This window comes from Geotrypetes seraphini, chromosome 3, assembly GCF_902459505.1.
Source record: "Geotrypetes seraphini chromosome 3, aGeoSer1.1, whole genome shotgun sequence".
Lineage (NCBI taxonomy): Eukaryota > Metazoa > Chordata > Amphibia > Gymnophiona > Dermophiidae > Geotrypetes > Geotrypetes seraphini.
This window is the reverse complement of record NC_047086.1, coordinates 128,616,647-128,630,545: the sequence shown is the minus strand read 5'-3', so window position 1 is coordinate 128,630,545 and position 13,899 is coordinate 128,616,647. Positions and strand designations below refer to the sequence as shown.

Here is a 13,899-nt window from a genome sequence, read left to right as displayed (position 1 = left end):
ACTTCCTCCTTGCAGTCAGCCCGTTCAGCATCTGTTCTGGATACTGTTGTCCGAAGCGTCAACATCAGATCGGCTGTCGGCTTTCCCCCTCTCCTCAGTTTAAAGCCCTCTCGATCTCCTTCCTCACATTGGCTGCCAGTAGTCTAGTTCCCGCTGTGCTCAGGTGCAGGCCGTCCCGCCGGTAGAGCTTACTCTTTCCCCAGAAGGATGTCCAGTTCCTCACAAAGTGGAAGCCCTCCTCCTGGCACCATCTCCTCAACCATGCATTCACAGCCTGGAGGTCTGCCTGCCTCTTTGCATCTGCTCTCGGTACAGGCAGGATCTCTGAGAATGCTATCCTCCGGGTACTCCGCTTCAGCTTTCGTCCTAAGACCCTGAACTGGTCAGTCAGTGTGGCCATGCTGAAGTTCCTCCGGCTCACATCATTCGTTCCGACGTGGATTATCACCGCAGTCTCCTGCCTTACTCATAGGTAGAGGGATTTCATTAAAATATTCCTAGACAGGGTCTCTTTTACAGCATGCTGCCATTATAGGTTTTCTCCTCCAATGATAAATCATGATAAATCTCAGGCTATACACAAAAGATCCCAAGACTTGTGGAGTATTCTGCTCAAAAGGTTTCACTTTCATTTTTACTATTTGCCCCTCCTTCTTCACACTTTATTCATGTGCATATATATAGACAGCACTTAAGATGTAAGGGGTTGATTCAGTGTAAATCAATTTGCAAAGGAACAATGGGGCTAAAGCCTTTTTCTCAATTCTGTATACTTTATACATTTATAACATTTTTGCTGTAAAGAATGTTATCTCTGCAGATACAGTCACAGTTTTGAGACATGCAAAACCAAGCATCTGTGATAATATCCTCTAAAGAAAAATTGGCCGTGACATTATGAATGGATTAATGGAATTCATTAACAAAAACATTTTAACATTGCATGAATATACAGCCTCATGCTACATAATTAAAAACTAATCCTGATTTCATGATGAATAACATTTGGACTATCCCCCTCTTTTACTATTTAGCACTCTTTTACTATTTAGCACTATTTTTACTGATTTAGCACGTACTGAATGCTAACGTATCCATAGAATCATGGACGCATTAGCATTTAGCTAGCGCACCTTAGTAAAAGGACCCCTAGATCTTAAATAGAGAACTATCTTTAGATAAATTTTTCTTCAAAAAAGCACTATTTAAAAAAAAAAAAAAAAAAATCCAATTTGAATAATTTTAAAAAAAAAAATCAGATTTTAAAAAAAACATTGATCTTTATCCAGGATTTTTTTTTTCCCCAAAAAATGGTTCAAAAAGTAGAGGCACCAAGGACAAGCACATCTAAGAAATGGTCATTTTCAAAACAAAAAAAATAGATGTTTTTCCATTTCAAAAATGGTAACGTTCGCTATTGGATTTTTGTGCATGTTATGGTAAAACATCCCACCTCAAATTTGGATGACATCAAAAATGCCCCTCCACATCACAAACAGCATTATTTTAAGATATTTATGCATACAGCACATCTAAAGTAAAGCTAAAGTTAAAAAAAAAAAAATATGATGGTATTATTTAAAATGATTATGCATTGCATATTAACAGATTTACTCCACTTGTACCTGTAGTATCTTGTTTCGTTATAAAAGACTCTGAACCCATGATGGTTACAGGTCGAGGTATTCTTCGTGCAATACAAATCAAACATGACTGCAAATCTGCCAAACAAAAAAGGAATTCACAAATGTTAGTGGTTTTTTTTACAGCAGAGAACAATCTCAACGTCTTATGCTGTATTTCATGGTATAAAACAATTTGGGATATTTACATATTAGAAACAATATTTAGTCAAAAGATACTCAGATAACTTTCTATAGGTATCTTTTGGCTGAATATTAGCCCAAATGTATTAACAGCTTTGTGTAAACTATACTGAAAAGCACAGTTACCATAACAGGTATTATCTGGGGACAACAGGCAGATATTTTCACATGTGGGTGATGTCATCCACAAAGCCCGCTATGGACAGTGCTAAAAGTGTACTGTCCCTTTAACTTCTTAAGAAGCTTTGAGTCTGCCCATACCATGCATGCATGAGTGCCTTCCCATCCGTCGGCTCGCAGTTCTTCAGTTCCGTAAGCAAGCTAAAAAGCCAACCAGGGGAGATGGGAGGGATGTGAGAATATCTGCCTGCGGTCCCCAGATAACACCTGTTAATATAACTAACTGTGCTTTATCCTTGGACAAGCAGGCAGCATATCCTCGCATGTGGGACTCACTAGCTTACTGAACAGTATTGGTGGGAGAGTTGGCCATTAGGGAGAAAATAAATTCTATAAAGCTGCTTGGCCGAATTGACTATCTCGTCTGGAATAGGATTCTAGACAGTAGTAAGATGTAAATGTGTGAATTGAGGACCAAGTAGCTGCTTTGCAAATAGCTTCAATGGGAGTGGAGCACAAAAGAGCCACTGATGCTGCCATAAATCAGACCTTGAAACACTACCCTCGAGCTGCAGCACAGCCTGAGCATAGCAAAAGGAAATGAAGGTCGGTAACCCTATTGAAATAGTTCATTTGGTTACAGGTACAACCAACCTGAATTTAGGATGAATTTTAAGACCCACTTTATTGTGATGAAATACTGGTGAATCACAAACCAATGCCTGCAGTTCACTCACTCAATGAGCAGAAGTGACAGGGATCAAGATGACCACTTTCCAATTGAAAAACTTAAGATGAATAGATGCCAATGGTTCAAATGGTGGCTTCATCAGACTGGTGAGGACTACATTGAGATCCCAGATAACTGGAGGTGATTTTAGTGGAGGTTTCAAGTTCAAGAGTCCTTTCATAAATTGAGAAACAGGCGGATGAGTGGCTAGATGTATATTGTTGAAAGGAGAATAGTAAGCACTAATAACACTGAACTCTAACTGAAGTTGTCTTAAGTCCAGAGTTATATGAACTAAGGTAGTCCGATATAGAAGATGTAGTAGAGGGATCCAAATGATGGAAATTATACCAGAAAGTGAAGCGTCATTTGAGTCATTAGCATTGCTGAGTAGAGGGTTTTCTGGAAGCAGCTATAATGGCTTGTATTGAGTCCAAAAGATTAAAATCTGCTGCTGAAGTCAGGTTGAGAGGTACCAAGCTTTTAGGTGTAGATTGCAGACTGGGATGTAAAAGAGATCCTTGACACTGATTGAGAAGAGATGGAATTGGATCCTTGACAGCTAATTGAATTAGAAGGGAGAACAAGGTTGTCTGGGCCACCAAGGAACTGGCCACCAAGGAACTATCAGGATCATGGTGGCTGATTTGTCGGAGCTTGACTAACATCTTCAGATCAGAGGGATTGCCAGAAATGCATACAGAAACTTATGTGACCAATCCAGAAGAAATACATCCACTTCCAGACAATGAGGAAAGTACTGTCTGGAGCAGAATTGAGGCAACTTGTGGTTGTAGAGAGATGCAAACAGGTCTATCTGAGGAATCCCCCAAAGTGGAAAAGATGTGGTGTAAGACTTTGGAGTTGAGAGTCCTCTCATGCAGCTGAAGAAATCTGCTGAGATTGTCGGCTAGGGCATTCTGTTTGCCTTGCACATATAATATGTTTCGAGGAATTGCCCAGTTCCAAATGTGCATAGAAGAGCCCATTCCCACCTGCTTGTTGAAGTAGTACATGGCCACTTGATTGTTCGAACAAGAAGGAATTGGTTGGAAAGATGATCCTGAAATGTTTTCAGGGCATTGTGAATTGTCCACAATTCTAACAGATTAATATGAAATGTCATTTCTCAAGCAGACCATAGCCCTTGAGACCAGAGGCCATGCTAGTGAGCTCCCCATACATACGTGGAAGAGAACCTTAGGGCCTGTTTTACAAAGCTGCGCTAGCAGCTGCCGCACGGCAACAGCCCCGAAGCCCTTTAAATCTCTATGGGATTCGGGGCCATTATTGCGCAGCAGCCGTTAGCGCAGCTTTGTAAAACAGGCCCTTAGTAATGTTCTGTCTGATTATGTATTTGTCATGTCATATTTATGATTGTATTTTGTAAACCGCTTAGTTTAAGCGGGTGAGAATTTAATAAAAAATAAATACTTTCTGATGTGAAATAAAAAACCTCTGGAGTCAACCACCACTGGAGAGACTGATGAAGAGGTGAGGTGACTTTGATCTATTGGGATAAGAAATCCATGGCCTGAGACTACTGAGTTGCCAGGCTCCACTGAGCTGATCTGAGATGAAGTTGAGCAAAGGGAGTTACATGGACTTTGGATGTCATGTGACCTATGAGACTCATCACTTGTCTTGCTGAGATGTTTTGTAGAGAGGACATATGATTGCTAAGCTGAAGCAATGTATTTTGTTTTTGTTGTGGTAGGAAAGCCCATAGAAGAGTTGTGTCTAGCATGGCTTTTTAGAACTCCAACTCTTCAGAGGGTTGAAGATGAGACTTTGGAAAACTGACTTTGAACTCTAGAAGCTGGAGAAAAGCTTGTATAGCTGATTGCACTGCTTGAGGCAACAGCTTTTATCAACTAATTGTCTAGATGTGAAAACACTTGAAACCCATGGATACGTAGGGTTGCTGCTATGACTACTAGACACTTTGTGAGTACCCTTGGAGATGAAGCAAGGCCAAATGGCAGACTTTGTATTGAAGATTATGATGACGAAAAGAAAGAAACTTTCTGTGGTCTGGATGGATGGGAATGTGAGGTTTAGAGAGCACAGCTAATCGTTTCATTCGAGCAGTGGGTATAAAGTTCCCAAAGATAACATACAAAACTTTTCTTTTGTTAGATATTTGTTGAGAGCCTGGAGATCGAGAATAGGACAAAGACCTCCTGTCTTCTTTGGAATTAGGAAATACCTGGAGTAGAACCCCTGATTTTTCTGGGAAGGGGTAGCTACTTCTATGAAATTCATTTGAAGTAGAGCTTCAATTTCCTGATGCACCTGGCCATCTTCTCTCCAGCACAGTGAGGAGAAGGAAAGCCAGTCATCCCCCTCACTGCACCAAGAACAGCCTGCTCCATTTTTCTTCGGTGGGAAACCCTGTCCCCTTCTTCCTCGAGCAGCCATTTTGCCTTCCAGCCCTTTAAAGGGCTCAGATCCAGCATGGAGCCATCTTCTCTCCAGTATAGTGAGGGGAAGTGAGGCCAGTTGGCCCCCTCACTGCACCGAGAACAGCCTGCTCTGCCCTATCCCTTAAGTGCAGCATCAAGCTTTTTCAAAAGCTCAGTACCAAGCGTTCCAGCTCACTCCACACCAGCTGACATTTCACCTTACTTCAGTGTGGGAGATTGCTCCACCCTGTCTCTCACGTGCAGCATCAAGCTTTTCTAAAAGCTCAGTGCTAAGCCTTCCAGCTGTCCTCACAGCAGTTGGCACTTCATCTTACTTCGGCATGGGAGCTTGCGCCGCCCTTTCACTTAGGTGCAGAGTCAGCTTTTTTAAAAACTCGTCGCCAAACTTTCCAGCTGACTCCACACTAGCTAACATTTCATCTTACTTTGGCGTGGGAGCTTGCTCTGCCCATCTCTTGCGTTGCAGCATCAAGCTTTTTTAGCTCAGTTAGTTCTATAATTCTAAACTAAACTAAACTAAGCCTTAAGTTTATATACCGCATCATCTTCACGGAAGCGGAGCTCGACACGATTCTCTCCACCTATTAGCTGTTAGACTGGACTTTGCGATTTCTGTTAATTTTCTCCATGAAGTACCTCTCTGGCTTCTCTCTCTCTCTGTTTTAATCCCACTCATTGTGCAAATTCTCTCTCCTCCAAGGTATTTGGCTTCATCAGTAACAGTGTGATTTTCCCTGGCCTTAGAATTCCCATATTGGTGTGTACTAGAAATTATTTGTCTAAAAAACCTTTCCAAGATGTCAATTATGCCTCTCTAAAGCCTGTACCAATTACTAACTTTCCTAGTCTTACTCCGGTCCCGATAATATATTGCAATGCCAGATCGGAATGCAACAAGGTTCAGATACTAAATGGCCTACTAGGGGATCTTGATCCTGGTTTCTTGTGCATTACTGAATCGTGGATTGAAAAAGATGATTTATTTATTCAAAATGAGCTCTGTTTCCATGACTATCAAGGTCTTTTCTCTTCCAGAAACTGCCGGGAAAGGAGGTGGTTTGGCAATTCTCTATAAATCATTTTTTGATGTACAGCTTCTTGAAAAAGGTAGCAATGCATCGCTAGAATATATGCTAGCTACTGTTAACGATGAGCTCTCCTGATATCGTCCCCCAATTCCTTGGAATAAATCTTCTGAATTAGTATTCGAGACCATAACAAGTGCTTTCCTAAAATTCCAGAGACTACTGATTATTGGTGACATTAATCTTCAATTAGATGATAACGCTAATAAGGATGTTATCGAACTCAGCAGTTTTCTCACCTCTCTGGGTTTTCCTCCTCTTAAGTCCTCTCCAACTCATGAAAAAGGGCACTCTCTCAATATTATTAGCTTTCTTGATCTTACCGATCATAAAACTTTAGTTGAGGATGTTCGTTGGGAACAAGTTCCATGGTCTAATCACTTTGTGGGTGCCTCATGTCTTCGTGTTTTTATGTCCCATCTAGGGGCTCAGTCTTGTACTCCAAAACTTATTACCTTCTGGAAGAAAATCATGAGTGAACAATTTTGGTCCCAATTTCTCAAACAGTTTGCTTTCTTCCTCAGGCCCGATACCTCAGAAGTCAACTGGCACAATTGGGTAAACCTTTCTGAGTCCACCTATTGTTCACTGACTCCTCTATTCACTAAAATTGTTTCTTACTCTCGTAAGGTTCCCTGGTACCTTCCTTATCACAGAGAACTGAAACAGAAATGCCAAACACTGGAGCGTAAATGGAAATGAAGATCTCCTGCTGACAGACAGTCATGGAAAGATAGTATTAGTACTTATACTGCAACATTAAAAAAATGTTAGGATAAATTTCTACGGTAATAAAATTATCAGATCCAACAATCAAAGTAGCACCTTGTTTAACATCTGGCGCTCGTCAACTACTAACAATGACTCGTCAATACATCCTTCCTCCCACGCGGCATCCACTACTCAGGCAAACTGGGAAAATCCCTTCTCTTCAAAATCACAGGTCTTTGGAACGACCTCACCACCCCGCTGCGGAACCTGAGCTCCCTTCAGTTATTCCGCAAACAACTGAAAACCTGGCTTTTCAGCAAATTGTAGCTCTATCCTTCCCCCCTTTCTCTCCCCCCTTCTACACATAAGTTCATGTAATCCTTTTTCTTCTTCTCTACCCACTATTTTAAGTTCTTGTAAACCGTGTCGAGCTCCATTCTCATGGAGATGATGCGGTATATAAACTTAAGGTTTAGATTAGATTAGATTAGATTAGTAGCGGATGACTTAGCAAAATTTTTTAATGAACATAAGAATTGCCACTGCTGGGTCAGACCAGTGGTACATTGTGCCCATCAGTCCGCTCACGCAGCGGCCCTTGGATTAAAGACCAGTGCCATAACTGAGACTAGCCTCACCTGCGTACATTCTGGTTCAGCAGGAACTTGTCTAACTTTGTCTTGAATCCCTGGAGGGTGTTTTCCCCTATAACAGCCTCCGAAAAAGCGTTCCAGTTTTCTACCACTCTCTGGGTGAAGAAGAACTTCCTTACGTTTGTACGGAATCTATCCCCTTTTAACCTTGGAGAGGGTGAACAACCTGTCTTTATCCAAGTCTATTCCCTTCATTATCTTGAATGTTTCGATCATGTCTCCTCTCAGTCTCCTCTTTTCAAGGGAGAAGAGGCCCAGTTTCTCTAACCTCTCACTGTATGGCAATTCCTCCAGCCCCTTAACCATTTTAGTCACTCTTCTCTGGACCCTTTCAAGTAGTACTGTGTCCTTCTTCATGTACAGCGACCAGTGCTGGATGCAGTATTTCAGATGAGGGCGTGCCATGGCCCAGTACAGCGGCATGATAACCTTCTCCGATCTGTTCATGATCCCCTTCTTAATCATTCCTAGCACTCTGTTCGCACTTTTTGCCACCGCCGCGCATTGCGCGGATGGCTTCATTGACTTAGTCAACCGATACTCCCAAGTCTCTTTCCTGGGGAGTCTCTCCAAGAACTATTCCAGACATCGTGTATTTGTGTATAAGATTTTTGTTACTGACATGCATCACCTTACACTTATCCACGTTAAACCTCATTTGCCATTTTGCAGCCCATTTCTCGAGCGTGTTTATGTCACGTTGCAGATCTTCGCAATCCTCCTGTGTCTTCACTACTCTGAATAACTTCATATCGTCTGCAAATTTAATCACCTCACTCACTATTTCTAGGTCTTTTATAAATATGTTGAAGAGCACAGGTCCAAGCACCGAACTCTGCGGCACTCTACTTGTGACGCTTTTCCAGTCCGAGTATTGTCCATTTACCCCCACTCTCTATTTCCTATCCGCCAACCAGTTTTTAATCCACTTGAGTATTTCACCCTCGATTCCATGGCTCGCAATTTTTCAAAGTAGTCATTCATGCATCCCACACCGCAGGTTATTGAGCAAAATGGGTTCGATAGGACTGGGTGAAACATTAATCGCATGGGTTGGAGACTGGCTTAGAGGTAGACTTCAGAGGGTAGTGGTAAACGGTACCCTCTCTGATATCACGGAAGTGATCAGCGGAGTGCCGCAGGGCTCGGTCTTGGGCCAGATACTATTTAACATCTTCATAAGAGACTTAGCTGAGGGGCTTCGAGGTAAAATTACATTATTCGCCGATGACACCAAACTATGCAACATAGTAGGCAAAAGCACACCAGATGAAAGCACAGTACCTGACAAAAGCTCAATGCCCGACAGCATGACGCAGGACCTACTCCTGCTGGAGCATTGGTCAAAGACTTGGCAACTAAGTTTCAATGCCAAAAAATGCAAGGTCATATACCTTGGCGGCAAAAATCCATGCAGGACTTACACCCGAAATGGTGAGATCCTAGCAAGGACTGTAGCAGAACGTGACTTGGGAGTGATCATTAGCGAAGACATGAAGACTGCCAATCAAGTGGAATAAGCTTCATCCAGGGCTAGACAAATCATGGGCTGTATCCGTAGAAGTTTCGTCAGCCGTAAGCCCGAGGTCATAATGCCTTTGTACAGATCCATGGTGAGACCCCATCTGGAATACTTTGTACAATTCTGGAGGCCGCATTATCAAAAAGATGTGCAGAGAGTTGAGTCGGTTCAGCGAATAGTTACCAGGATGGTTTCAGGACTCAAGAATCTCCCGTATGAGGAACGGTTGGGTAAGTTGCAGCTATACTCACTCGAGGAACGCAGAGAGAGGGATGACATGATCGACGAGACGTTCAAATATGTCATGGGCTGATCTCTTTTGTCTTAAAGGACCCACGTCAACAAGAGGGCATCCGTTGAAAATCAGGGGTGGGAAATTTCATGGCGACATCAGAAAATATTTCTTCACTGAAAGGGTGGTTGATCGCTGGAATAATCTTCCACAACAGGTAATTGAGGCCAGCAGCGTGCCAGATTTTAAGAAAAGATGGGATTGGCTTATGGATCTCTTCATGGAGGTACTTAGGGGGTGGGTCATTAGAGTGAGCAGACTAGATGGGCCGTGGCCCTTTTCTGCCGTCATTTTCTATGTTTCTAACCTTGTCGAACGCCTTCTGAAAATCCAGATATACGATGTTGACCGGGTAACTCTTGTCTATCTGCCTGTTTACTCCCTTGAAGAAGTGCAGCAAGTTCATCAAGCAAGATCTTCCTTTGCTGAAGCTGTGCTGGCTGATCCTCATCAGATTGTGTCCGTCAAGGTGATCAATGATGCGGTCCTTTATCAGCGCCTCTACCATCTTTCCCGGTACCAAGGTCAGACTCACTGGTCTGTAGTTTCTTGGATCTTCCCTCGAACTTTTCTTGAAGATCAGCGTAACATTCGACACTTTCCAGTTTTCCAGAATCCTTCCTGATCTGATCGACAGATTGGCTTAGTTGAAGCAGTTCAGCTATAGCCCCTTTCAGTTCCTTGATTACCCTTGGATGGATGCCATCCGGTCCTGGGGATTTATCATTTTTAAGCCTATCAATCTGCCTGCATACCTCTTCTAGACTGACCGTCAGTTTCCCGTCTTCGTTTCCTGCATATAGCCTGTCAGCCTGTATATCCTCTCTACTAAATACAGAAGCAAAAAATGTGTTCAGTTTGCCGGCGATGCCTTTGTCCTCCTTTAGCACTCCTTTTATTCCATGGTCATCCAATGGCCCCACCGCTTCCTTCGCGGGTTGTTTCCCCTTAATATATCGAAAGAATAGCTGCTGTTATAAGACTTTACCATCATTAGTTTCTTATAATTCTCTGGTGTCGGGTGATACTAATCCAATCGCAATTCCAGCGGATAGAATCTGGACAGCCTTTAAGTATGTATCTGAGGCCCAGGTCGCAAACTTGTGTCATAAATTAAGATCCTGCAAATGTGCTCTGGATCCATTCCCTTCATATCTATAAGAGAAAATTCCTACTCAGTCCATTTCATCTCTTACCAAACTTATTAATTCTGCCTTATCATCAGTTTTTTTTCTGCAGAGATGGGTCACATTGTTCTGTCCCCACTATTGAAGAAAGCTGACTTAGATTCATCCTCACCAACTAGCTATCGACCTATAGCGAATATTCCTCTACTGATCAAAATGCAAGAGTCCATTATATCTGCTCAGCTTTCATCATATTTAGAGAGATTTTCCATTCTTTTATCTTGCCAACATGGATTCATACCTATCTCATTAATCTCTAAGGTTTAGCAATTGCAAGAGTGCAATAAGTTTGTAATTTTGCTACAATTCAATTTATCGGCAGCCTTCGATGTCGTTCGCCATGATATTTTGAATTACCAACTTCCTGAGATAGGTATATGATTCCACAGTTTTAGACTGGGTTTCAAAATTCTTAATATCTCGCTCATATACTGTTAATATGAATGGCACCATGTCATCCTCTTGGAAGCCTCTATGTGGAGTCCCACAGGAATCACCTTTATCACCTATTCTTTTCAACATCTACATGACTACTTTGAAGCTTTTCCGTTTATCCCCCTGCGAAGCACTATTTACGTATGCAGATGACATCTTTGTTCTCCTTGAGATAGACTCGAATCTCACTAATCTTGTTAGGAATATAATTGACTCAGATAAACTACACCCTCTCAATGCTTCCCTCCTTATGCAAGAAGAAATTTTTTCACTGGTTGAATAAGAAAATATCTGACTTTGTGTGGAATAACAAAAAACCTCGTATTGCTCTCGACAAACTGAAAGCCTCTAAAATTAATGGGGGTCTGAATGTACCTGATTTTCATTTTTATTATATCGCATCATTGGCCAAATATGGAGCCTACTGGATTACTAACACTAGTACCCAAGATTCACCAACCTGGTTTGACCTGGAACGATTTTTATGTGCACCACTACATGTTTCATGCTTGTTGACGGTGCCAGTACCCAAACTCTTGAGAAAATACTCCTTATTGAGTGCAACGCAGCATGCCCTTCATATACTAGACACAATCGCAGAGATTTCAATTAAAGACAGTCCACTCTTGTCCATTTGGAACAACCCCAAAATCCAAATCAATAGTAAATCTCTTTCATGGAAGAGGTGGCAGCGGGCTGGTTTGTGGTCTCTCCATCAGATAACCACTCTCACTTCGTTTGTTCCCTTTGACACAATTTGCTCTACTTACTCGTTGTCTCCTTCTGCTTACTCACAGTGGCTTTCTCTTACTGAGATGTTATCTTCTATGTCTATACGTTTTGATTATATGACATCCACTCACACTTTGTATCACTGGTCCACATTGGCTATATCAAAAGGTAAAGCGATATCTCTCTTTTATAGTATTCTAAGAGATCACTCTTTTACATTTTCCTCTCATTCCATGAAACATTGGGAACCTATGCTGACAACCTCACTTTCTGATGTTGACTGGGAACTCTTTTGGTCCTCGACAAACCGACCTCTTTTATCATCCAGAGTCTCACAATCAATGTTCTTCATTATGTGGAATGCGGATGTGGAAAGCTAACCTAAAACAAGACTCTATATGTTGGAACTGTATGAAAGAAGTTGGGACTCTTGATCACATGCTTTTCCATTGTGCTCAAGTTCGTTCCTTTTGGACGTGCATTTGGGACACCATAAAGTCTATTACCAATTGTTCAGAAGAAATTTCCTTTGACACTATAATTCTTCGATCTCAACACCCTTGTTTTACACAGTCTAACTGTCCTCCTAAACTCATTGATGCAATGTTTGTGACTGCCCTTATGCACATCTTGAAAAATTGGAAGTCCTCTTCATTACTAAACTATACCTTCTGGTGGAATTCTTTGAGCATGTATCATAAATTTGAATCATATGCTTATGAAAAGAAAAATATAATTCGACTTTCCAAAAATTTGATACAATGTAAATCACCCTGGAAATTCCTGGACTCATATGTTAAATCTATTTCATAGACACTCCTCTCTTCTTCTTCTTCTTCCTCTTCCTCTTCTTTTTCTTCCTTCAATTTCTCTTTCCTCTTATCTTTCCTTTTACTAATTTTTCATGAACAGTCCTAGTACTTTAGATCTTTTAAAACGATTCAATTCTACATTGCACAATGTAACTGAATATTAGTTATACTAAATGTTTTGTTTTATATTTTGATACCATGTACTTGAACTGTTTCCTATATTTTTCCAAAAAATCAATAAAAAATATTGAACTAAAAAAAAAAAAAAAAAAAAAAGGAATATAATTGACTGAGGAAGTCCGCTTGAACATTTTCCACTCCAGCTATGTGGAAGGCCGAGATGTCCTGAAGATGCGACTCTGCCCAGAGCATGAGCAGAGCCGCCTCCTGCCCCACCTGAATGCTCTTGGTGCCCTCCTAACGATTGACATAGGCTACCGCCATGGCATTGTCTGACAGAACCCGGACCAATTTGCCCATCAAGAAGGAGTGGAAGAATAATAGCACTAGACAGATGGCTCTGGTCTCTAGAACATTGATCGACTAGGTTGCCTCCTCCATGGACCAGGTGCCCTGAGCTGAGTGACCTAGACACTGAGCTCCCCAACTGAGAAGACTGGCACCCGTGAGAAGCACTGTCCACTGTGGCTGATCCAAACTCGTCCCCTGAAAAAGATGGGAGGTCTGGAGCCACCAACGAAGATTGGAGCGAGCCAAGCCCCTCAGAGGAACAGGGTGATCTAGACTGAGGGTCTGGGGCAACCATCTCCAAAGCAGGGCATACTGAAAAGGACAAAAGGGTGCCCGAGCCCACCTCACCACATGAGGGAAGCCGCCATTGACCCCAAGACTTGGAGAAAATCCTGTGTCAGAGTACACCGGAATGCCATAAGGCGGAAAATTTGAGAGTGTAATTTGCTTACCCGGGCATCTGGGAGGAAGAACTTCCCCAATGAGGTGTCGAACACCACCCTAAGATACTCCAGGCGCTGTGAGGGGGCCAATCAGCCCTTGGCAAGGTTGCAGGAACTCCACCACCCGAGCAGAGACCCGGGTGCTCTCCTGGAAGGATTTTGCGTGAATGAACCAGTAGTCCAGGTAAAGATGTACCAGAATGCCCTCTGTCCGCAAGGCCACCGCAACGACCACCATAACCTTGGTGAACATCCGGGGAGCCGTGGCCAGACCAAAAGGGAGCGCACAGAACTGAAAGTGCTGGCCCAAGATCGTAAAATGAAGCAAGCGCTGATGGGAGGTCCGGATTGGAATGTGCAAGTAGGCCTCTGTCAGGTCGAGAGAGGTTAGATACTCCCCTGCCTAAACTGCCAGAATCACCGATCGCAGTGTCTCCATGCAAAAAGGTGGAAC

The 13,899-nt window shown here is 42.4% G+C and overlaps 1 protein-coding gene across 17 annotated transcripts in view; it reads right to left on the bottom strand.

The window, feature by feature from the left end:
- The window catches only part of NCOA1 (nuclear receptor coactivator 1), a 631,796-nt gene that overhangs the window by 391,828 nt on the left and 226,069 nt on the right, over positions 1–13,899 (bottom strand). For all 17 annotated transcript variants that reach the window (XR_004538963.1, XR_004538966.1, XR_004538965.1 and 14 more), the window contains one exon: positions 1,626–1,721. Coding sequence is in view for 13 of the 17 variants with exons in the window: in XM_033939863.1 (XP_033795754.1) it covers positions 1,626–1,721 (96 nt within the window). In the remaining 4 variants the exon portion in view is untranslated. The remainder of the gene's footprint in view (positions 1–1,625; positions 1,722–13,899) is intronic.